The sequence below is a fragment of the Neovison vison genome, chromosome 11 (genome assembly GCF_020171115.1).
Source record: "Neovison vison isolate M4711 chromosome 11, ASM_NN_V1, whole genome shotgun sequence".
NCBI lineage: Eukaryota > Metazoa > Chordata > Mammalia > Carnivora > Mustelidae > Neogale > Neogale vison.
In genome coordinates, this window is record NC_058101.1 from 176471966 (window position 1) to 176490999 (window position 19034).

General features: G+C 34.6%; 1 protein-coding gene across 1 annotated transcript in view; it reads right to left on the reverse strand.

Annotated features, from left to right (window-relative positions):
• Window positions 1-19034, reverse strand: part of LOC122919262 (A disintegrin and metallopeptidase domain 3-like) — a 106857-nt gene that overhangs the window by 67222 nt on the left and 20601 nt on the right. The window contains exons 5-6 of the mRNA XM_044268201.1: window positions 8050-8126; window positions 7396-7573 (exon numbers count right to left, since the gene is read on the reverse strand). Coding sequence (XP_044124136.1) covers window positions 7396-7573; window positions 8050-8126 — 255 coding nt within the window. The remainder of the gene's footprint in view (window positions 1-7395; window positions 7574-8049; window positions 8127-19034) is intronic.

The window sequence follows — 19034 nt, forward strand, 5'->3', positions numbered from 1 at the left end:
AAAAGTACCAGACTGCTTTCTAAAATAGTTTGATTGTTCTGCATTGTTGCCAAGAATTAATAAGAGTGCCAACTGCTCTGCATTTTTGCCTATATTTGGTATTGTCTTTTCCATTGTTTCCATTCTTGTTGGTCTGTGCTGATATCTTACTGAGGTTTTAATTTGCAATTCCCTGATGATTAATGTGGAACAGCTTTTACATGTTCATTATTTTGGTTTCTCCTGAGTTCCCTACCAGAAATTTTATGTTTAGCTTTGACATTTAAGTCTACACTCTAATATAGTTTTGTGAATAAGGGTCAAGATTCATTTTATTCCCTACAGATGTCCAGTCTTCCGGCAACATTTACTGAAGAGATCATCCTTTAACCTTTTAAAGTCCCTAGCACCTTTATGGAAAATCAATCAACTGATAGCATGTGGGTCTACTTCTGATCTATTCTGTTCCAATGATCTATATGTCTATACTTAGACCAATATATGATCTGTATGTCTATACTTAGACCAATAACACAGTATATATATCTAGAGCAGAGGTCAGCAAATAATGACCCATGATATGGCCACCTGTTTTATAAATAATATCTTACTGGAATAAAACCACATCCATTTGTTTATATATTGTTGATGTTGCTTTCATGCTACAAAGCTAGAGTGAAGTAGCTGTAACAGATCATTTACCTCTCAAGCCTGAAATACATACTATCTAACCTTTAAAAAAAAAAAAAGTAATGTAAGTTCTCCATTTTGTTCTTTTTTAAAACTGTTTGACTATTCTACGATCTGTACATTTCCTTATGAATTTGAGAACCAGAATCTATGAACATGTTTCCTGGAATTATCAAAATTGGGATTACACTGAATCTACAGATTAACTGCGGGAAATGAACATCTTAGCAACGTCAATATCTTTGTTTCCTGTGACTTTTCTAGACACTCTTAAAGCCCTGATAGCTTTGGAAGATCTTCCTTATGATCTACACACAGATTTGGGTTACTAAAAACATAAGGTTATATTTTCCTTTAAAAAATGTATGCCAGGAGTGCCTGGGTGGCTTAGTGGTTTAATGCCTCTGCCTTCGGCTCAGGTCATGATCCCAGGGTCCTGAGATTGAGCCCCGCATCAGGGTCTCTGCTCAGTGGGGAACCTGCTTCCTCCTCTCTCTCTGCCTGCCTCTCTGCCTACTTGTGATCTCTGTCTGTCAAATAAATAAAATCTTTAAAAAAAAAAAAAAAAAAAGCAAAACTTTAAAAAAAATGTATGCCATTTATTATTATTCCTTTTCTTATTGTATTATCCATAGACTCTAGTAAAACACTGACTGGAAATAGTGAGGGCAGAGAGCCTTGAATCATTCCGAATTTAGGGTCGGTTTTAGTCAGTTCAGGCTATAACAAATATACCAGAGACTCAGTGGTTTAAATAACAAACACTTATTTCTCATAGTTCTGGAGGCTGGGAAGTTCAAGATGAAGGCATCAGCAGATGTGGTGTCTGGTGAGAGCACTCTTCCTAGTTTGCAAATGGCTATCTTCCTTTGGTATGCTCACACAACAAAGCAGAGAGAGAGAGATCTGTGTCTTTTCCTTTTTTTAGTAAAAGCATCAATTCCATCATGAGGGCCCTATGTTCACAAATGACCTAATTTAACCCTAATTATTTTTTCAAAGACCTCCCTATGCTATTCTACTGGAGATTAGAGTTTTAACATATGAATTAGGGAAACACAGCATTCAGTCCATAACAAGGGCAAAACATTCAGTCATTTATATTCGTTATGTTAGCTGCAGATAGATATTCATAGATGTTCTTAATTAGATCAAAGAAGTTTCTTATTCCTAGTTTTTATCACAAATGGGTATTGAATTTTGTCAAATGAAATTTCTGGTACTACTGATTAGGTCTTATGGTTTTCTACATAAACATGTTGAGCTATTTTATTTAATTCTTCTTTCCTTGTACTGATTTAAGTAATAATGTCTCAAAATCCCATAGTCAGAATTCTTAAAAAGGAAATAATGTTTCCTTTTTCCTTAAAAAGGAAAGAATGGCAACTGGACTAGGTTAAATAAAAAAGAAAAAAAAAGGTAACAATATTATATACCCCCTAAAGAAGCCATTTTCTACATCCTCTAGACAGACATTCTTGACTATCTTATAAGCACTTCATTTTGGCAAAGACTAAAACCAGTCTGAGTTTTTTCACTTTTGAGGTTGACTTTACTTGATGCCAAGATTCCTATAGAATTACTCATTAGTTATGAAATCCAGCATATTAACCACATTATATCTTGGTGTTGCCAGTTTTTACCAGGGTTTCTTGAGAAAATTTCAAATTCAGGACACTTTTCTTCAAAAGTTTTATTCTTTAATAACCTGGAATATTTCGGGTGCTATTTTGTTCATGAATGACAATTTTAATTATCTTAAATTTCTCTTAGCAATCTTTTCATACTCCATTAGTCAGAATTCCCCAGAAAAATAGAACATTTATTATAATTTGTTATAATTAGATTTATTATTAGGAATTGGCTCACATAATTATAGAGGCTGGCAAGTCCAAAACCTGCAGAGTGGGCCAGTAGGCTGGAAACCCAGAGAGAGCTTATGCTGCACTTCCAGTCTGAAGGCTGTTGACTGGACAACTCTGTGGGAAGGTCCATCCTTTCATCCTATTTAGGACATCAACTGATTGGATAACATTTCTGTTTTGTTCAAAGTCCATTGATTTAGATGTTAATCTTGTTCAAAGACAACCTCACAGAAACACCCACAAAATTTGATCATCTGTGCATTATGTCCCAGCCAAGCTGACACATAAAATTCACCATCACACATTCTTAGGTGTTTCTCTACCACTGTTTTCTTATATAATTGCTCTCTATTCTCAAATCTGACTATAATATCACATATTGGGGTTTACCACAGTGTCGATTCTATTATTCACTAGGCGTCTTATCGATGGCTTTTATTTTTAAAATGATTTCATTTTTCCCCTACATTTATTTCCTGAGTTCTTCGAAGGCTCTTTTATCAGACCACATAAAGGTAGAACATTGGACTGCTACAGAACATATCTCCTGGGATCATATTACCTGGGCTTGAGTTTGTTGTTGTTGTTGTTTTTAAGATTTTATCTACTTATTTGACTGAGAGAAATCACAAGCAGGAAGAGAGAAGGGAAACAGGCTCCCTGCTGAGCTGAGAGCCCAACAGGGGGCTCTATCCCAAGACCCTGAGATAATGACCTGAGCTGAAGGCAGAGGCTTAACCCACTGAACCACCCAGGTGCCCCTTGGTCATGAGTTTTAATGTTATACCTTAACAGAGAATTTCCCAAGATATTTATTTCTTTGTTTTAAAGATTTTATCCATTCATTTAACACACGCACAGAGAGAGAGAGAGAGAGAGAAGAGAGGCAGCACAGCAGGAAGACCAGCAGGCAGAGGGAGAGGAAGAAGCAGGCTCCCCAATGAGCAGGTAGCCCAATGTGGGGCTCAATCCCTGGACCTTGGGATCATGACCCAAGCTGAAGGCAGACACCTTAACAACTGAGCCACCCAGGCACTCCAGGATAATAATTTAAATTCCCTAAATCTGTTTCCTAATCTGAAAAGGAGGACAAACATACTTTTAGAATTATTAAAAAAAAAAAAAAAAAACGGAAAGACAGGATATATGTAAAGCTCTATTTATAATATAAGGCAACTATGAAGTAGTACGTGAATATATACAAATTTTTCATTCACTTTGGATTTTGTAATCTTCTTACATTTTACATTTGTATTTCATATACTCCATATTTATTCTTTCCTAATTACTATTATTTTAGAATATATATAGTTCTTTCAAGTCAAACCATTCTTGAACAATGAAGGGGGATTAGTGACTTGTATTACACTTCTGTTTTATTGTAAGAAATGGTCAATTATCTAAGAATGTTTTTTCCCTTCTCCAAGACAAAGGATGTCAGTGAGACACCTATCCAGGCTCAACTGTATCGAGAAGGGGATGCACACACCTTTTTCCTCTTATTCTAACTAAATTCAAATAATCTAGTAGGGGACTCTTACAGTCCCCAAGTCAGATCCAGGAAGGGAATCAACCAGGAGAGTTTCATCCACTTTGGTATTTTCATGAGCAAGACATAAACCTGTTAAGTCACGGACAGTTGAAATTGTTTGCTTCAACATCTGATGGGATTTGACCTAATAGAGATTCTCATAAAAAATACAGATTGAGGACACCTGCTTATACAGTTCTTCCATCTTTTCATTTGGTTGAAAGTTCACCAGATTTTGTTGGTCAAGCAACTATTGTTTGGGAATCTGGTTATGATTGCATCTGGATACTATCTTCAATCAGGATGAAAGTAAAGTCTCTTTTTTTCCTGTTCGATTATTTTTTTTTTTGATTATTTTTTTTTTTAATTTGGGGGCAAGAATATTTTACATTAGGAAGAAAAGAGATTATAAAAACTTAAAAATCTCAGTTATGTAGTTCTGGCTTTGTATAGAATTATAGACTGGAAATTACCTTGCCTTATTTTAAGTAAGTAATTTGCCTTCCAAATTCCAGTGCTGCTGCTGGGAAATTCCATGCTATTCTACATCTTGACCATATATAAGAAACCAGATTTTTAAAATGGTGGGGAGCAAAGTGGTGGGGAGCAAAGCAAAGAAACTCACCTTAAATAATTCTGAGAATTTTTCTTGGATTATTTTGTGATTTATTCAATTCAATTTCCTATTTACTCATACTGAGAACCCCTACTGTATTACCTAAACTCTTATTTAATTTAAATTTCTTATCTCTCAAACTTCCATCATTTGTCATTGTATTTTACTTTTTGTGTGATTTCTGGAATTTTATCTTGTGAACTTCCTTTTTTTTCATTTTTATTATCATACTTTTAAATTTCTAGAACTATTACTTATCTGTTGAGTGTTATTTTTTAAATAGCACCTTATTGTTAAATTTGTGGATGAAATATTTTCTCTAACTCCTCAGAGGATATTGCCATTTTGTTTTCTTCACCCTCTGTATTCTTTGGCACCTCAAACTTTAAAAGCTTGATTTTTTTCATGTCTCTATCTTCCATATTAAATTGTTTCATCATATGTCTAGTGCCCCTTCATATTAGCAACTGAATATTTAACAGCTTATTTCAACATCTCTATGACCACATATGGATTTACAGGCTATTATCTCCAGAGAAAACAATGTGTCTGGGTTGTTGATTGGGAAAAGGCTGTCAACATGAACAGTTTTTATTCTTTCGGCTGGTTTAATTCCTTCCTGAAGAGGGGTCTTTCAATATACTTCTTAGAATGTGTAAGACTGGTTCCCAGGATCCAACGTGCCAAGTTTAAATTAAACACACTAGTTTCAATATGGTATTCTCCTTCTATTGTGAAATACAGTAGCACATCTGTTACTGGTGGCCCCATTTCACAGACTCCCCAAAGAAAACAGCCTTCAATGACCTTCAGTCTACAACAGAAACAATTCATTAGCACAGGAAAACAGGATTGCTAAATACACAACTTATTTCAACCAATCATCTTAAGTCCCCCTTTAAAATCCCATCCTATTGCAATTTAGAAACACTTGAATAGTACTGCAGTACATGTCAAGTTTCCCATAGCCCATTCCAATTACTATTTCATGATTTCTTTTCCTTTGGTGCCTGGGATTCTTGGTCACACCACTTCAAAGAATGAAGAGGTAGATCAAAGAGTGGTGGGGAGCAAAGCAAAGTTTACTGAGCGGTAGTACAAAGCTCCCAAAGAGGGAGGGGACCCAAAAGGGTTGCCATTTTGGCGTCCAAATCAAGGGATTCTTATAAGCTCTCTTGCAGAAAGAACTACTTTAAGTAAACAGAGTGTGCGCCCTTATACAGCCAAAACTCCATAAGTTTTGTCTGCTAAGTCATGCCAATCAGGGTTTCTATCATGCACCTGTCTACCTATCAGATTAATGTTTACATGCTGATGGTCTTTTTGGGCTGACATCTGGAGACTTATGTCTTAACTGCCTCAGCTTGTGATAGTGACAAATGTTTTATGGTTAATTTTTGCATCTCAGGATGTCTTGCAAAAGTCACTTTTACAGAAGTGTAAAAAGGGATACTATTGCAGACTTGTCTAAACTATAAAACAGGTTGGTAGTCCAGTTTTGCCTTAGCTGTCCTGGCTCCCTGTTTTCTTGTTGGGGACCCTGGCCCTGACTACCTAATTGTCCAACTAACTACTAACATTATCAGTTTAGGATTCTGCTTTTGGGGGGCTAAATCAGCTATCTGATATTTAATGTCCATTGTTTTTCCTCCTCTCTTGTTCTGCTTGTATGTTTATGTCATTTTAAAAATCCCCTTTCATTTAGTGGGTTTTTAAAAGGACAAGAGGGATAAATGCATGTGTTTAATATGCTTTCAGTGGATAAGCTCTTTATTGTATTTTGTTTGGTTTCTGTTCTCCTTTTCAACTCTGAATATAATGTTCACTTTGTTTATAAGTTTGTGTTTAATTTCATGAATGTAAAAATATGCCTAAAATATAAGTCTTTGTTATTTTTTTCTGTTCTTTTTAAAAATCTGATATATTGAAGATAATCATTCCCTTTATTCATGTCCGTGAGAAGTATGTGTTTACATGCTTAACTAAACCTATAGATCTAAGCTTATCAAATTTAGGATGAAAAGCAATTTTCAAGTTACTTCATGAAAGATATAAAATTGACAAATACTGACTTATCTCCATTCCTGCAATGACATCCCTGTGTTCCTCTCTGGTTCTGAAGTTTTTGTCTCTATTTACTTCATTATTACATTTTGTTTTGTACCCAAACTTTCCATAATGACTTCCAATTACTTTGTTCCACTACATTAGAAGATATGGTAAGCAAATGATAACTGTATTTTACTGATCACTTTTTTATTCGTCTACATACTATGCTAAGTAATTTCCATTTATAAATGTAGTTAATCTTTGAAATAACTGTATATTAGGTATTATTATTTTTTTAGAAATAAGAAAATCACACACAGAAAAGTTACATTACTAGCCCAAGTTTTAGCCATAAGAACTTGTGTAACGTTATAATAGCAGAATGTTAATTCAAAAACAGTGTAAATATGTCTATGAGCATCAACATACTTGCACAATTAGGAAAATGTGAGAATTTTTATTTTTAAATTTTGTGTTTATATCTATTATATTTTCTATATACCATATTACTAAACATAAAAATATATTTAAAATAAATATATTGCAACAGAAGTTTTTAATATAATCAATATCATTTAAATTTGTTTTCCAAATGTAACAATTCCAATATGAATATATTTATTGAAGATAATACAAGTGAAGATAACAAAGAAGTGGTTACTTACTTCCGATTTCACAAGAATCCTGTAGGACTGATCTACCTGTTCAGTCATAGGATAATTTTCTTGTACAGGGGAAAAATTAATTTCATTATTTTTTATTTGATAAAGCATATGCTCATATGCGGCTGCAGATTCCAATGGCTCAATGCCATAACTGACATTCTGCAACAGCAATAATCCCCTAGGTATTTAAACACATAAAAAAGAAATTAAAAGATAATTAATATAGACTACCTGCTGAGAAATGTAAATCAACATGAAATAAAAAACATTTTACAGGAATTTAACAGTGGTCTTTGTGGCCTAATATCTAAGAATCATTTCTTCTTACTTGGGTAAATTTTGAAACAAAATTTTATAGCTTCTTCTCTCTATTATGGGATTTAGAAGTCATTGTGGTGCTAGTGTGGCTAAGACATGTGAATATTCTTCATACTAGTGGAAGATTTTTCTGCATAAGTTTTATGACTGCCAGCCTAGGATAGAGACAAAGAGAATAAGAAAAATGATAAAGTGAGGAGGAGAAAAGGAAAGTATATGAGAAGAAACATAAAGTCTCTATTTTCTTTGTCTTTGCTCTATCCTTCAAGATGTTTCTAAAACTTAAAAGGTCACACAAGATTTTCGATCATGTACATCTCTAGAACATACTATTACCTGAGTCCAGAACAGGTGCTAAGTGTCACAACTGATTTTGGAACCTCTGTAGCATATCCTTGATAAAGACAATGGCCCTAAACAGGAGTATACAAAGATACACTCATGAGTTATTTGGGTTTGTTTTTTTTAAAAGTTTTTATTTAAATTCCTGTTAGTTAAGCACACAGTATAATATTAGCTTCAGGTGCACAACACAGTCATTCAACACATTCAACACTTCCATTCAACACCTGGTGCTCATCACAAAAAGTGCAAGAATGATTTGTAAATAAACTGGTTTATCCTTATTTCTTATATATCATCAAGCATTTAGATTTAACCATTACCATTACCATTACCAGATATTCCATTATCTATAATCTCTTCCTCTTAAACATATTTGCCTAAGAATAGTCATAACTCCTATCCTTTCCCCAAATAATTCCTGCTTTAATTTTAAATATTTGACAAACAACTTCCTTATCTGTATCTTTTCTCTCTCAGCCACATTTCTTAAATGTGCAGTTTGTAACTACTAACTTGATTTGATTTGACTTCAAATGTGAACATTTCACTTGGTTTTTTTTTTTCAAGTTACCCAAAAGTATCTTAACTGAAATTTCTTCATTTTTTTTCTCTTTAGTATCTCACCAAGTTGATCAACCTTAGTTCAAGCTCTCCTCCCCATGGACTTTTTTTCACAGCATTAATATTCCCAGGTTCTCCCCTAATAATCTTTTTCAGTAAATATTCCTTTCTCTTAGAAGTCTAGTGATATCTACAGTCAGCCCTGTTCCTTTACTAAAGCTGCCCTATGAAAACTTTAGCTTCATCACATTCTTTCCTATGAATTTGTTTCTATGTTAATATTATACAATATTAGCTGTGATACATATTATTTCCATCAGCTCCAGATAGTAAATTTCCTTACTGAAAGGGAACTAGCAAAAATAGAGTGAGAGGCGCACTGACATCCAGTGGCTAGAGTACAGCCAGAAGAAATGTTGTCCATATCACTGATCCTTCATCATCTGACCCCACCTAGCAGGACAAGGTGGCCCAAGTATCTCTTATCACCAGAGGCTGCAATAGCAGAAGTCCAGTAGAGCCAGAAGAACAAAGCTAAACAGAGTAACATTTAAAGTTATAAAGAGGGGTGAGCCTGGGTGGCTCAGTGGCTTAGGCCTCTGCCTTCGGTTCAGGTCATGATCTCAGGCTCATGGGATCAAGCCCCGCATCGGGCTCTCTGCTCAGCAGGGAGCCTGCTTCCCTTCCTCTCTCTCTTCCTGCCTCTCTGCCTACTTGTGACCTGTAAAATAAATAAATGAAATCTTAAAAAAAGAAAGTTATAAGAAAGCTACATTGTCATTGGAACAACACGCCACACTAAACTTAAACTGGGTGGCTGCTTCAAAAACAGAAGATTTAAACACTAAGGGTACAAGTAAATATCACCAACTATACCAAGAACCAAAAATATCATAATAAAAATGAGAAAAGACAACCAACTGATGCCAATATTGAGATAAGCCACATGCTGGAACTATCAGAGAATGATTTTAAAGCAGCCATGGAAAACTGCTTCAATGAACAATTATAATCTTGAAACAAATGACAGAATGGAAATAAAAGCCATAAAAAACAAAGTATTAGAACTAGAAAACATATATATATACATAAAACAAACCTCTGGATGGGCCCAAAAGTAGACTAGAGATGACAAGTGATAGAATCAGTGAACTTGAGGTCAGATAAGTAGAATTTACTCAATATATAAAACAGAGAAAAATGAGCTAATAAAAGACATAGAACCTCAATAAACTATGGAACAATACCAGATATAAAATACATATCAGAATCCAAGAAAGATAACAAAGAATGTGGATTTGAAAAGTACTTAAGGAAACAAAGACTGAGGGGTGCCTGGGTGGCTCATTCAGTCAGTTCAGGTCCTGATCTCGGGGTCCTGGGATCAGGCTAGCAGTACGGGAAGTCTGCTTCACTCTCTCCCACTGCCACTCCCCCACCCAGCTCATGTGTTCTCTCTCTCCCTTTCTCAAATAAATAAAAATCTTTTAAAAGAAAAAAAAAAGGAGAAAGAAAGACTGAATTTCTGGTCAGGAAGAATGGAGTAAGAAGCCCTGGGCCCTCCATGATGGAACTAATTTACCAATTCAGCAATAATTCATAGACAAATTCCTTTCATGATTAATCAGAAATTACTTGAAAAGCACACCCTAGGAGAATGCAAAATCAAGCTCACCAAAGCCAATAAGATTTGGTGTACTTTTCATCAGGGACACTGCCCAGAGAACTGCCATATAATCACAAATAGACTCCCAGGCTCCCAACTTGCCAGCTTGACCAGAGAACGAAAGGTGTTTGTTGATATGTCAATTGCCCCAACTGTTCTGAGAGGGCTACCCGAAAACTAGTATCTGTATCACCAGTCTATCACCTGAGTCCTGATAAGTTCAGCACAGTCTTAGCCACCCAAGTAAAATAGAGGTATTGATTTGGTCTAGTACAAATCATTGATTTGCAACCCCCACAACTCGGCATGGAGTAAGTGAATGAAGAACCCTAACTTTCTGTTTGTCACTGGAAAAGGAAAAAGTTGATCCATGCGTATAGTGCCTCCAAAACTGCCCATAGAATTAGCATTTGTCTCGTGAATCCTAGAGCACTGATAGATCTGGCAGAATCTAATTGCCTGAAAGAGACCAGAGGCAGCATCTTGGAATGGTAGATATTATTGATCCTCCCTCCTATCTAGCACAGAGAAAGCAGGAAAAAAAAACATAGGTATCTGCTTCTCCCTGAAGAGATAAAAAGTTAGTAGAAGCCCCCAAAATCAATGACAAGGCTGATCTGGGGAATCCATTTCTGCACAAGGCCAGTTGGTGAAGACTGGCAGAACTGACTGCTTCGACTATGAGCCAACAACAAAACAGTGAGTCAAGTAAAATGAAGAATCAAGAAAAGATGTTTTAAACAAAGAAACAAGATAAATCTCCAGAAAATGAACTTATTGAAATAAACTTAAATGATTTACTGTCTGGAGAATTAAAAATAACTCTCACAAATGTCTAACTATAAAATAATAAGTAATGGAATGTAATATACAACACAGCAACTACAGTTAATAATACTGCATTGCATATTTGAAAGTTGCTAAGAGAATATATCTTAAAATTCAGTAACTGTATGGTGAGGGATGCTAACTAGACTGTGATCATTTCACAATATATACAAATATTGAATCATGTTGAACATATGAAATGAATATAAAGTTAATGTCAATTATACCTCAATAAAAAAAGAACTCTCATAAAGATACTCACTGAGGTCATGAAAACAATGCACAAACTAAGTGAGAATTTCAAAAAGAGAAAAATACTACAAATAGTATGTTTATAGTACTTTTATAGTACTATATTTATAGTATATTTATAATACTAAAAAGTTTCAACAGCAGACAAGATCAAGCATAAGAAAAAATAACTGAACTTGACAAGTCTGAGTAGCAAAAAGAGAAGAGACTGAAAAAGTGAAAAAAAGCTTAAAAGACTTGGAACACTACCAGAAAAACTATCCACATTATGGAAGTCTCAGAAGGAAAGGAAAGGAAAGAGAAAGAAAGGAATAAATAACTCTATGAAATAACTCTATGACATAATAGAGGTGTTAGCTAATGTTAAAGTGATAATCATATTGCAACATATGAATGCATCAAATCAACACACTGTACACCTTGAAGTTATACAATATTACCTGTTAATATATCTCAATTTAAAAAACAGCTTGTTGAAATAAATAATGGCTAAAGCTCCCCAAACCTATACGAGGAAATGGATATCCATTTCTAAGAGCTCAAAACACCAAATAAAATGGTTCTAAAGAAATCCACATTCAGATATAACATAATCAAATTGTTAAGTCAAATGTAAATAGAGAATTTTGAGAGCATCAGGAGGAATTGATTTGTCACATATGATGGAACAGTCTTAAGAATTTCCATGGATTTTTCAGCAGAGACCTGGCAAGCCTGAAGGAAGTGAGATAATATAGTCAAAGTGCTGACAGAGAGAAAATAAAGTCAACCAAAAATATTACGTCCTGCAAAACTAAGAAATGAAGAGACTGGTTTATAGTTACACATACAAGGAACTTAGAAGCTACCACTCCATGCTACCTATAGGTAAAAAGCTTAACAGCCTGAAAAATCAACAACATTTCTTAGCTCTGGAATGGGGTGAGGACACAGAGCAAACCACAAACCCCAAGATTGGGGAGGTGGGCAGGAGAACACAGGGAGTTACAGTTTACTGAAGCAGAAGTAGTAAGAAATGCTGCTGGAAATTGTGCTAGGGTATTTAATCCTCACAGTTATTGAAGAAATGCTAGACAATCATTGTGGACAACCCTGAGAAATAAAAATTTCAGAGAACCCCTAACAAGGTCCCCAGAGTTTTGTAACATTTACATCCAGAAGTTTGACCAACTTGCCATAGTAAGTATCAAAGAAAAATCCCTCATGCTTTCAGTAAGGGGATGAAAAAAGGGACCATTTTGAAATACATCAAAGCATTCTTTCCTTAACAAGGCCTGATTTCAGTGGTATCATTTAAATAAAGACTAACTTGTTGGAAAATTATCAAAGCCTAATCGACATGGGGAAGGGAAATACCCAAATCCAGCCCACTCAGGCCATTCTGTCCCAACCAAAGAGGAAGGGAAAAAAAAAAAAAAACGTAGAAAGTCTTGTGTTGTGCACAGTCCAGAGGCATTGGCCAAGTAAAAATTTGAGGCTTAATCATAGGATTGCAGAACATATCCTTTCTCACCATACCTCACCACTACATTATGGAAAGCATATTTATAGCAGTTCCTTTTACCTGGTACATCATGCACAGCTATCCAAAAAATCTCAAAGCAAAAAAGCACAATTTGGAAAGATAGAGCTAGCATCAAAATGAGACATGGCAAGAATGTTGGAATTATCAGATTGAGAATTTAAAAAAACCATTAATTACTGTTATGCTAAAGGCTTTAATGGATACATTAGACGCCATGCAAGAAGAGATGAGCAATGTAATCATAGAGATAGAAATGCTGAGAAAGAACCCAAAACAAATGCTAGAGATTAAATTAAAAAAAAAAAAACTATAACAGAAATGAAGAGTGCCTTTGATGGTCTGGTAGATAGAAGTGGCTGGGGAAAGAATATCTGAACTTGAGGATATATCAACAGAAACTTTAAAATCTAAAAAGCAAGAAAACATGGACAGAACAAAACAGAAGAATATATATGGGACACTACAAAAGGTGTAGCATACACATGATTGGAATATCAGAAAGAGGAGAAAAAGAGAAAGGAATGAAATATCTGTTATAATAATCCTGACAATTTCCCCAAATTAATGTCAGACACCAAATCACATACAGAAATCTCATAGAACACTAAACAGAATAAATTAAAAAAAAACTATATCTTGGCATATCATTTTCAAATTATAGAAAATCAAAGATTAAAAAAAAATCCTAAAAGAAGCCAGAGGTGGGGAAACCTTGCCTAAAGAGGAACAATAGTTAAGAATCATAAGATTTCTCTTCATAAATCATGTGTACAAGAAGGGACCAGAGGGAAATATTTAAAGCATTGAGAGGGGAGGGAAAAAAATACCAACCTAGAATTCTATACCCTGAAAAATTATCCTTCAAAAGGGAAGTAAAGATTTTATGAGACAAAAATTGAGGGAATTTGTTGCTAGATTTGTTTGCAAGAAAAATTTTTTTTTAAAGATTTTATTTATTTATTTGACAGAGAGAAATCACAAGTAGATGGAGAGGCAGGCAGAGAGAGAGAGGGAAGCAGGCTCCCTGCTGAGTAGAGAGTCCGATGCGGGACTCGATCCCAGGACCCTGAGATCATGACCTGAGCCGAAGGCAGCGGCTTAACCCACTGAGCCACCCAGGTGCCCCTGCAAGAAAATTTTTGAAAAAATTCTGTATAGAAAAGGAAAATGATATAGGTCAGAAACTTGAATCTCCATAAGGAATATGACAGTAAAATAAAACTTTTATTTTTCTTATGTTTAACTGATATAATATTGTTCAAATAATAGCAACAATGTATTTAACTACATATGCTTATGCAGATACCATATGTAAAAGATATACATTTTATATTACATATTTCACATATAAATGTGAAATTGTATTACATATTTATAGTATTTATATATTTATATTTATTTATATATGCTTATATGTACTCATATATTTATATAGATATGTGAAATTATATATCATACTTCACATATATATATTTGCTTATATATAAGCAGCAATGATAGAAGGGATGGAAGGGAAAAACTAGGATTACTTTTTATTGCAAAGGGCTCACACTACCTATGATATGCTCTAAAGTTACTTTAAAGTGGACACAGTTGAACTCAGCAACATCATCAATCAACTGGATATAACTGACAGCTACAGACTACCTCATCTACCAATAGCAGAATACATATTTTTCTCAAGTCCATATGGAACATTCACCAAGACAGACATTCTGAGTCATAAAAAAAACCTTAAAAAATTTCAAAGAATAGAAATCATACAATGTCTGCTCTCAGATCACCGTGGAATTAAACTATAAATCAATAACAAGAAGATAGCTGGAAAATCTCAAACACATGAAATAAAAGACATGCTTCTAAAGGAAACATAGATCAAAAAAGAAATCTCAAAAGTAATTTTAAAATATTTTTAACTAATGGAAATAAAATACAGCTTTTCAAAATTTGTAAGATGCAGCAAAAATAGTACTTAGGGGGAGGTTTATAGCATTTAATTCATATATTAAAAAAGAAGAAATACCTAAAATCAACAATCTAAGTCTCCACCTTACATAACTAAAAAAAGAAGATCAAATTAAATACAAAGTAAACTGAAGAAAAAGAATTATAAGAATTAGTATAGAAACCAATGACATTGAAAATAGAAAAATGAATGAAACCAAAAGCTGGTTCTTTGAAAATATCAATAAAATCAACATGTCTTTAGCCAGGAAACTAAGTAAAAATAAGAACATTAATTACTAATATCAGAATTAAAATGTTGGCATAACTACAGTTCCCATAAATATTAAAAAGACAATAAAAGAATATGATGAACAACTCCACACCCACAGATTTGAAAATGTAGATGAAATGGACCAATTTGGGATGCTGGGTGGCTCAATGGGTTAAAGCCTCTGCCTTCGGCTCAGGTCAGGATCCCAGGGTCTTGGGATCAAGCCCCACATCAGGCTCTCTGCTCCGCAGTTTGCCTGCTTCCTCCTCTCTCTCTGCCTACTTGTAATCTCTGTCTATCAAATAAATAGATAAAATCTTAAAAAAAAAAGAAATGGTCCAATTTGTCATCCTTCATACAAGATGAAATACACAATGTGGGTGACTGGGTGGGTCAGTCAGTTAAGCTTCCGCCTTTGGCTCAGGTCATGATCCCAGGGTCCTGGGATCAAGTCCTACATCAAGCTCTCTGCTCAGCAGAGATGTAGGTCTGCTTCTCCCTCTCACTTTCCCTATGTGTCCTCCTTCCCTCTCTCTCTTTCTCTCTGTCAAATAAATAAATAAAATCTTTTTTAAAAAAGAAATATACAATCTGAATGGATCTATATTTATTAGAGAAATCAAATAAAAAATTAATAATCTTCCAAAACAGAAAGCACAATGATCAGATGGGTTCATTGTTGAATTCTTCCCAACATTTAAGGAAGAAATTATACCAATTCTTTACACACTCCTTCAGAGTATAGACCCAGAAGGAATATGTCCTAACCTATTCTCTGGGGACAGGATTATCTGAATACCAAAATGAGACCAAAATATTAGAAGAAAAGTTCAGAGCAATATCTCTCATGAATATATATGCACAAATCCTCGACAAAATTAGCACATCAAATCCAACAATGAATAAAAAGAATTATAAATCACAACTAACTTGGATTTATCTCAAAGCTGGTCCAACATTCAAAAATAAAGTAATGTAAGCAATCACAGCAGCAGGTTAAAAAAGAAAAATCAGTAAAATCAGTAATGTTTTAGGAAACAAAATAAACATATAAAGATCAGTTGTGATTCTATACAGTAAGTATCTGAGAAATTAGAAAAGAAATCCCATTTAACAGCAGCCAAAAGAATAAAAGAATAAATTTAACAAGGGAGGTGAAAAGACATATAAACACTATAATACAATGACGAAAGAAATTGATGAAGACACAATAGTAAGACATCCTGCATTCACAGACTGTAAAAATTAATATTATTAAGTGTCCATGTTACCTAAAACAATCTACAAATCCAGTGAAACCCCTAATTCACTGGAATTTTTCACAGAACGAGAAAAAAAATCTCAAAATTCTTATGGAGCCACATAAGACCCCAAATAACCAAAGCAATCTGAAGAAAGCTGATTTCAAGCTCTAAGATTGATTTCAATTCCTGATTTCAAACTCTAAGACAAATTTATAATAATTAGGAAAGTATGATATCAGCTTAAAAGCCAGCAGATAGACCAATAGAACAGATTTAAGAGCCAAGACACATACCTACACATATAACATCAAATAATCGTTCACAGGGGTGCCAAAAATACATAATGGGGAAAGATAGTCTCTTTAATAAATGGTGTGAAAAAACTAAATATCCACAAGCAAAATAACACCACTTGCAAAAATTAACTTGAAATGGAGTAAAGACTTAAATATAAGATGTGAAACCATAAAACTAGAAGAAACACAGGAAGAACCTCCTTGATGTAGATCTTGGCAATAATTTTTTGGATTGAGGATTTGAAACCAAAAGTAAAAATTTTTAAGCGGAACAGCATCAAACTAAAAAGCTTCTGTACAGCAAAGGAAACAATCAACACATCAAAAAGGCAATCTATGTAGCAGGAGAAATATGTGCAAACCACTTATTTGATAAGGGGTTAACCAAAATATAAGAGAAACATATATAATTCAATAGCAGAAAAACAAATAATCCAAATATAAAATGAGCAAAGGACCTGAAAAGATATTTTCCAAACAAGATACATAAATGGCCAAAAGATAGATGCTCAACATCACTAATCATCAGGAAATTCAAATCAAAATCACAATGAAGTATCACTTCACACCCAATAGGATGGCTTTTTTTTTTAAGATTTTATTTATTTATTTGAGAGAGAGAGAGCATGAGAGTAGAGAGGTCAGCAGGAGAAGCAGACTCCCCGCCGAGCAAGGAGCCCAATGTGGGACTCGATCCCGGGACTCCAGGATCATGACCTGAGCCGAAGGCAGTTGCCTAACCAACTAAGCCACCCAGGCACCCTAGGATGGCTTTTTATCAAAAAGACAAGAGATAAAAAGTATTGGCATGGATGTGAAGAAAAAGGAACCACTGTACATGGTCAGTTTTAAGAATATAAATGAGTATAGTCATTATGGAAAACAATACGGAGATTCCTCACAAAATTAAAAATAGAACTAAAATGATTCAGCAATCCCACTTCTGGATATATATCCAGAAGAAAGGAAAACAGTTTCTCAAAGAAATATCTGAACTCATACATTCATTGCAGGATTATTCACAATACTCAATACGTGGAAACAACTTGAGTGTTCAAGGATGGATTAATGGGTGTAGAAAATGTGATATATATGAATATTATTCACCTATGAGAGAGAAAGAAATCTTGCCATTTGCAACACCATAGATGGACCCAGAGGACATTGTACTAAGTGTAATTAGCCAGAATACAAATGTTATATGATCTCACTACTGTGTGGAATCTAAAAACAAAAAGTTGAACTCATCAAAACAGAGTAGAATGGTGGTTATCCAATGGTGGAGATTGGGAGAATGGAGAAATGCTAGTCAAAGGGTATAAGCCTTCAGTTACAAGATGAATAAGCTCTGGGGATCTAATGTATGGTATGGTAGCTACAGTTAATAATACTGTGTTATATACCCGAAATTTACTGAGAGTAAACCTTAAGTGTTTTCAACACACACACACACACACACACAGTGTATGTATGTAAACCATATTTGTATATTTTAGATACACACAATTTTATTTGTAAATTATACATCACAAAGCTAAACAAATTTTAATTTAAATTTTAAAAAATTAAAACATAAATACCACTATACAGGCATGCCTGGGAGGCTCAATGGTTAAGCGTGTGCCTTCGGCTCAGGTCATAATCCCAGGGTCCTGGGACGGAGCCCCACATTGATCTCCCTGCTCAGCAGGAAGCCTACTTCTCCCTCTCCCACTCCCCCTGCTTGTGTTCCCTCTTTTGCTGTGTCTCTCTTTCTGTCAAATAAACAAATAAAATCTTTAAAAATAAATACCACTATACAACTATTATACAATTATTAAATTGTCCAAAATCTGAAGAACTGATAACCACAAGACCTGGCAAGTGTGTGGAGCAACAAAAACTTTCATCCGTTGCTAGCAGGAATGCAAAATGGCAGAGTCATTTTGAAAAGAATTTGGAGAGCTACTTACAAAGATAAACACACTCAACATATGATCCAGCAATCTTGCTCCTTTTATTTACCCAAAAGAGCTGAAAAGTTAGGTTCACACAAAAACCTGCAAACCTGGCTTATAGCAGCTTTATTCATAATTGTCAAAACTCAGAAGCAATGCAGTAGGTAAATGGATTAATAAACTGTGGTACATCCAAACAATGGATTATGCTTCAGTCCTAATAATAATGAACTATCAAGCCATGATAATATACGGAGGAATCTTAAATGCACACTATCATGTGAAAGAAGCCAATCTGAAAGGCTTTTTATGGTATGATTCCAACTACATGAGATTCTGGAAAAGGCAAAACTATGGAGACAGTAAAAAGATGAGTAGTTCTCAGGGTGAGGGGAGGACAGAAGGTTGAATAGGTGGAGCACAGAGGATGTTGAGGGCAGTGAAACTAC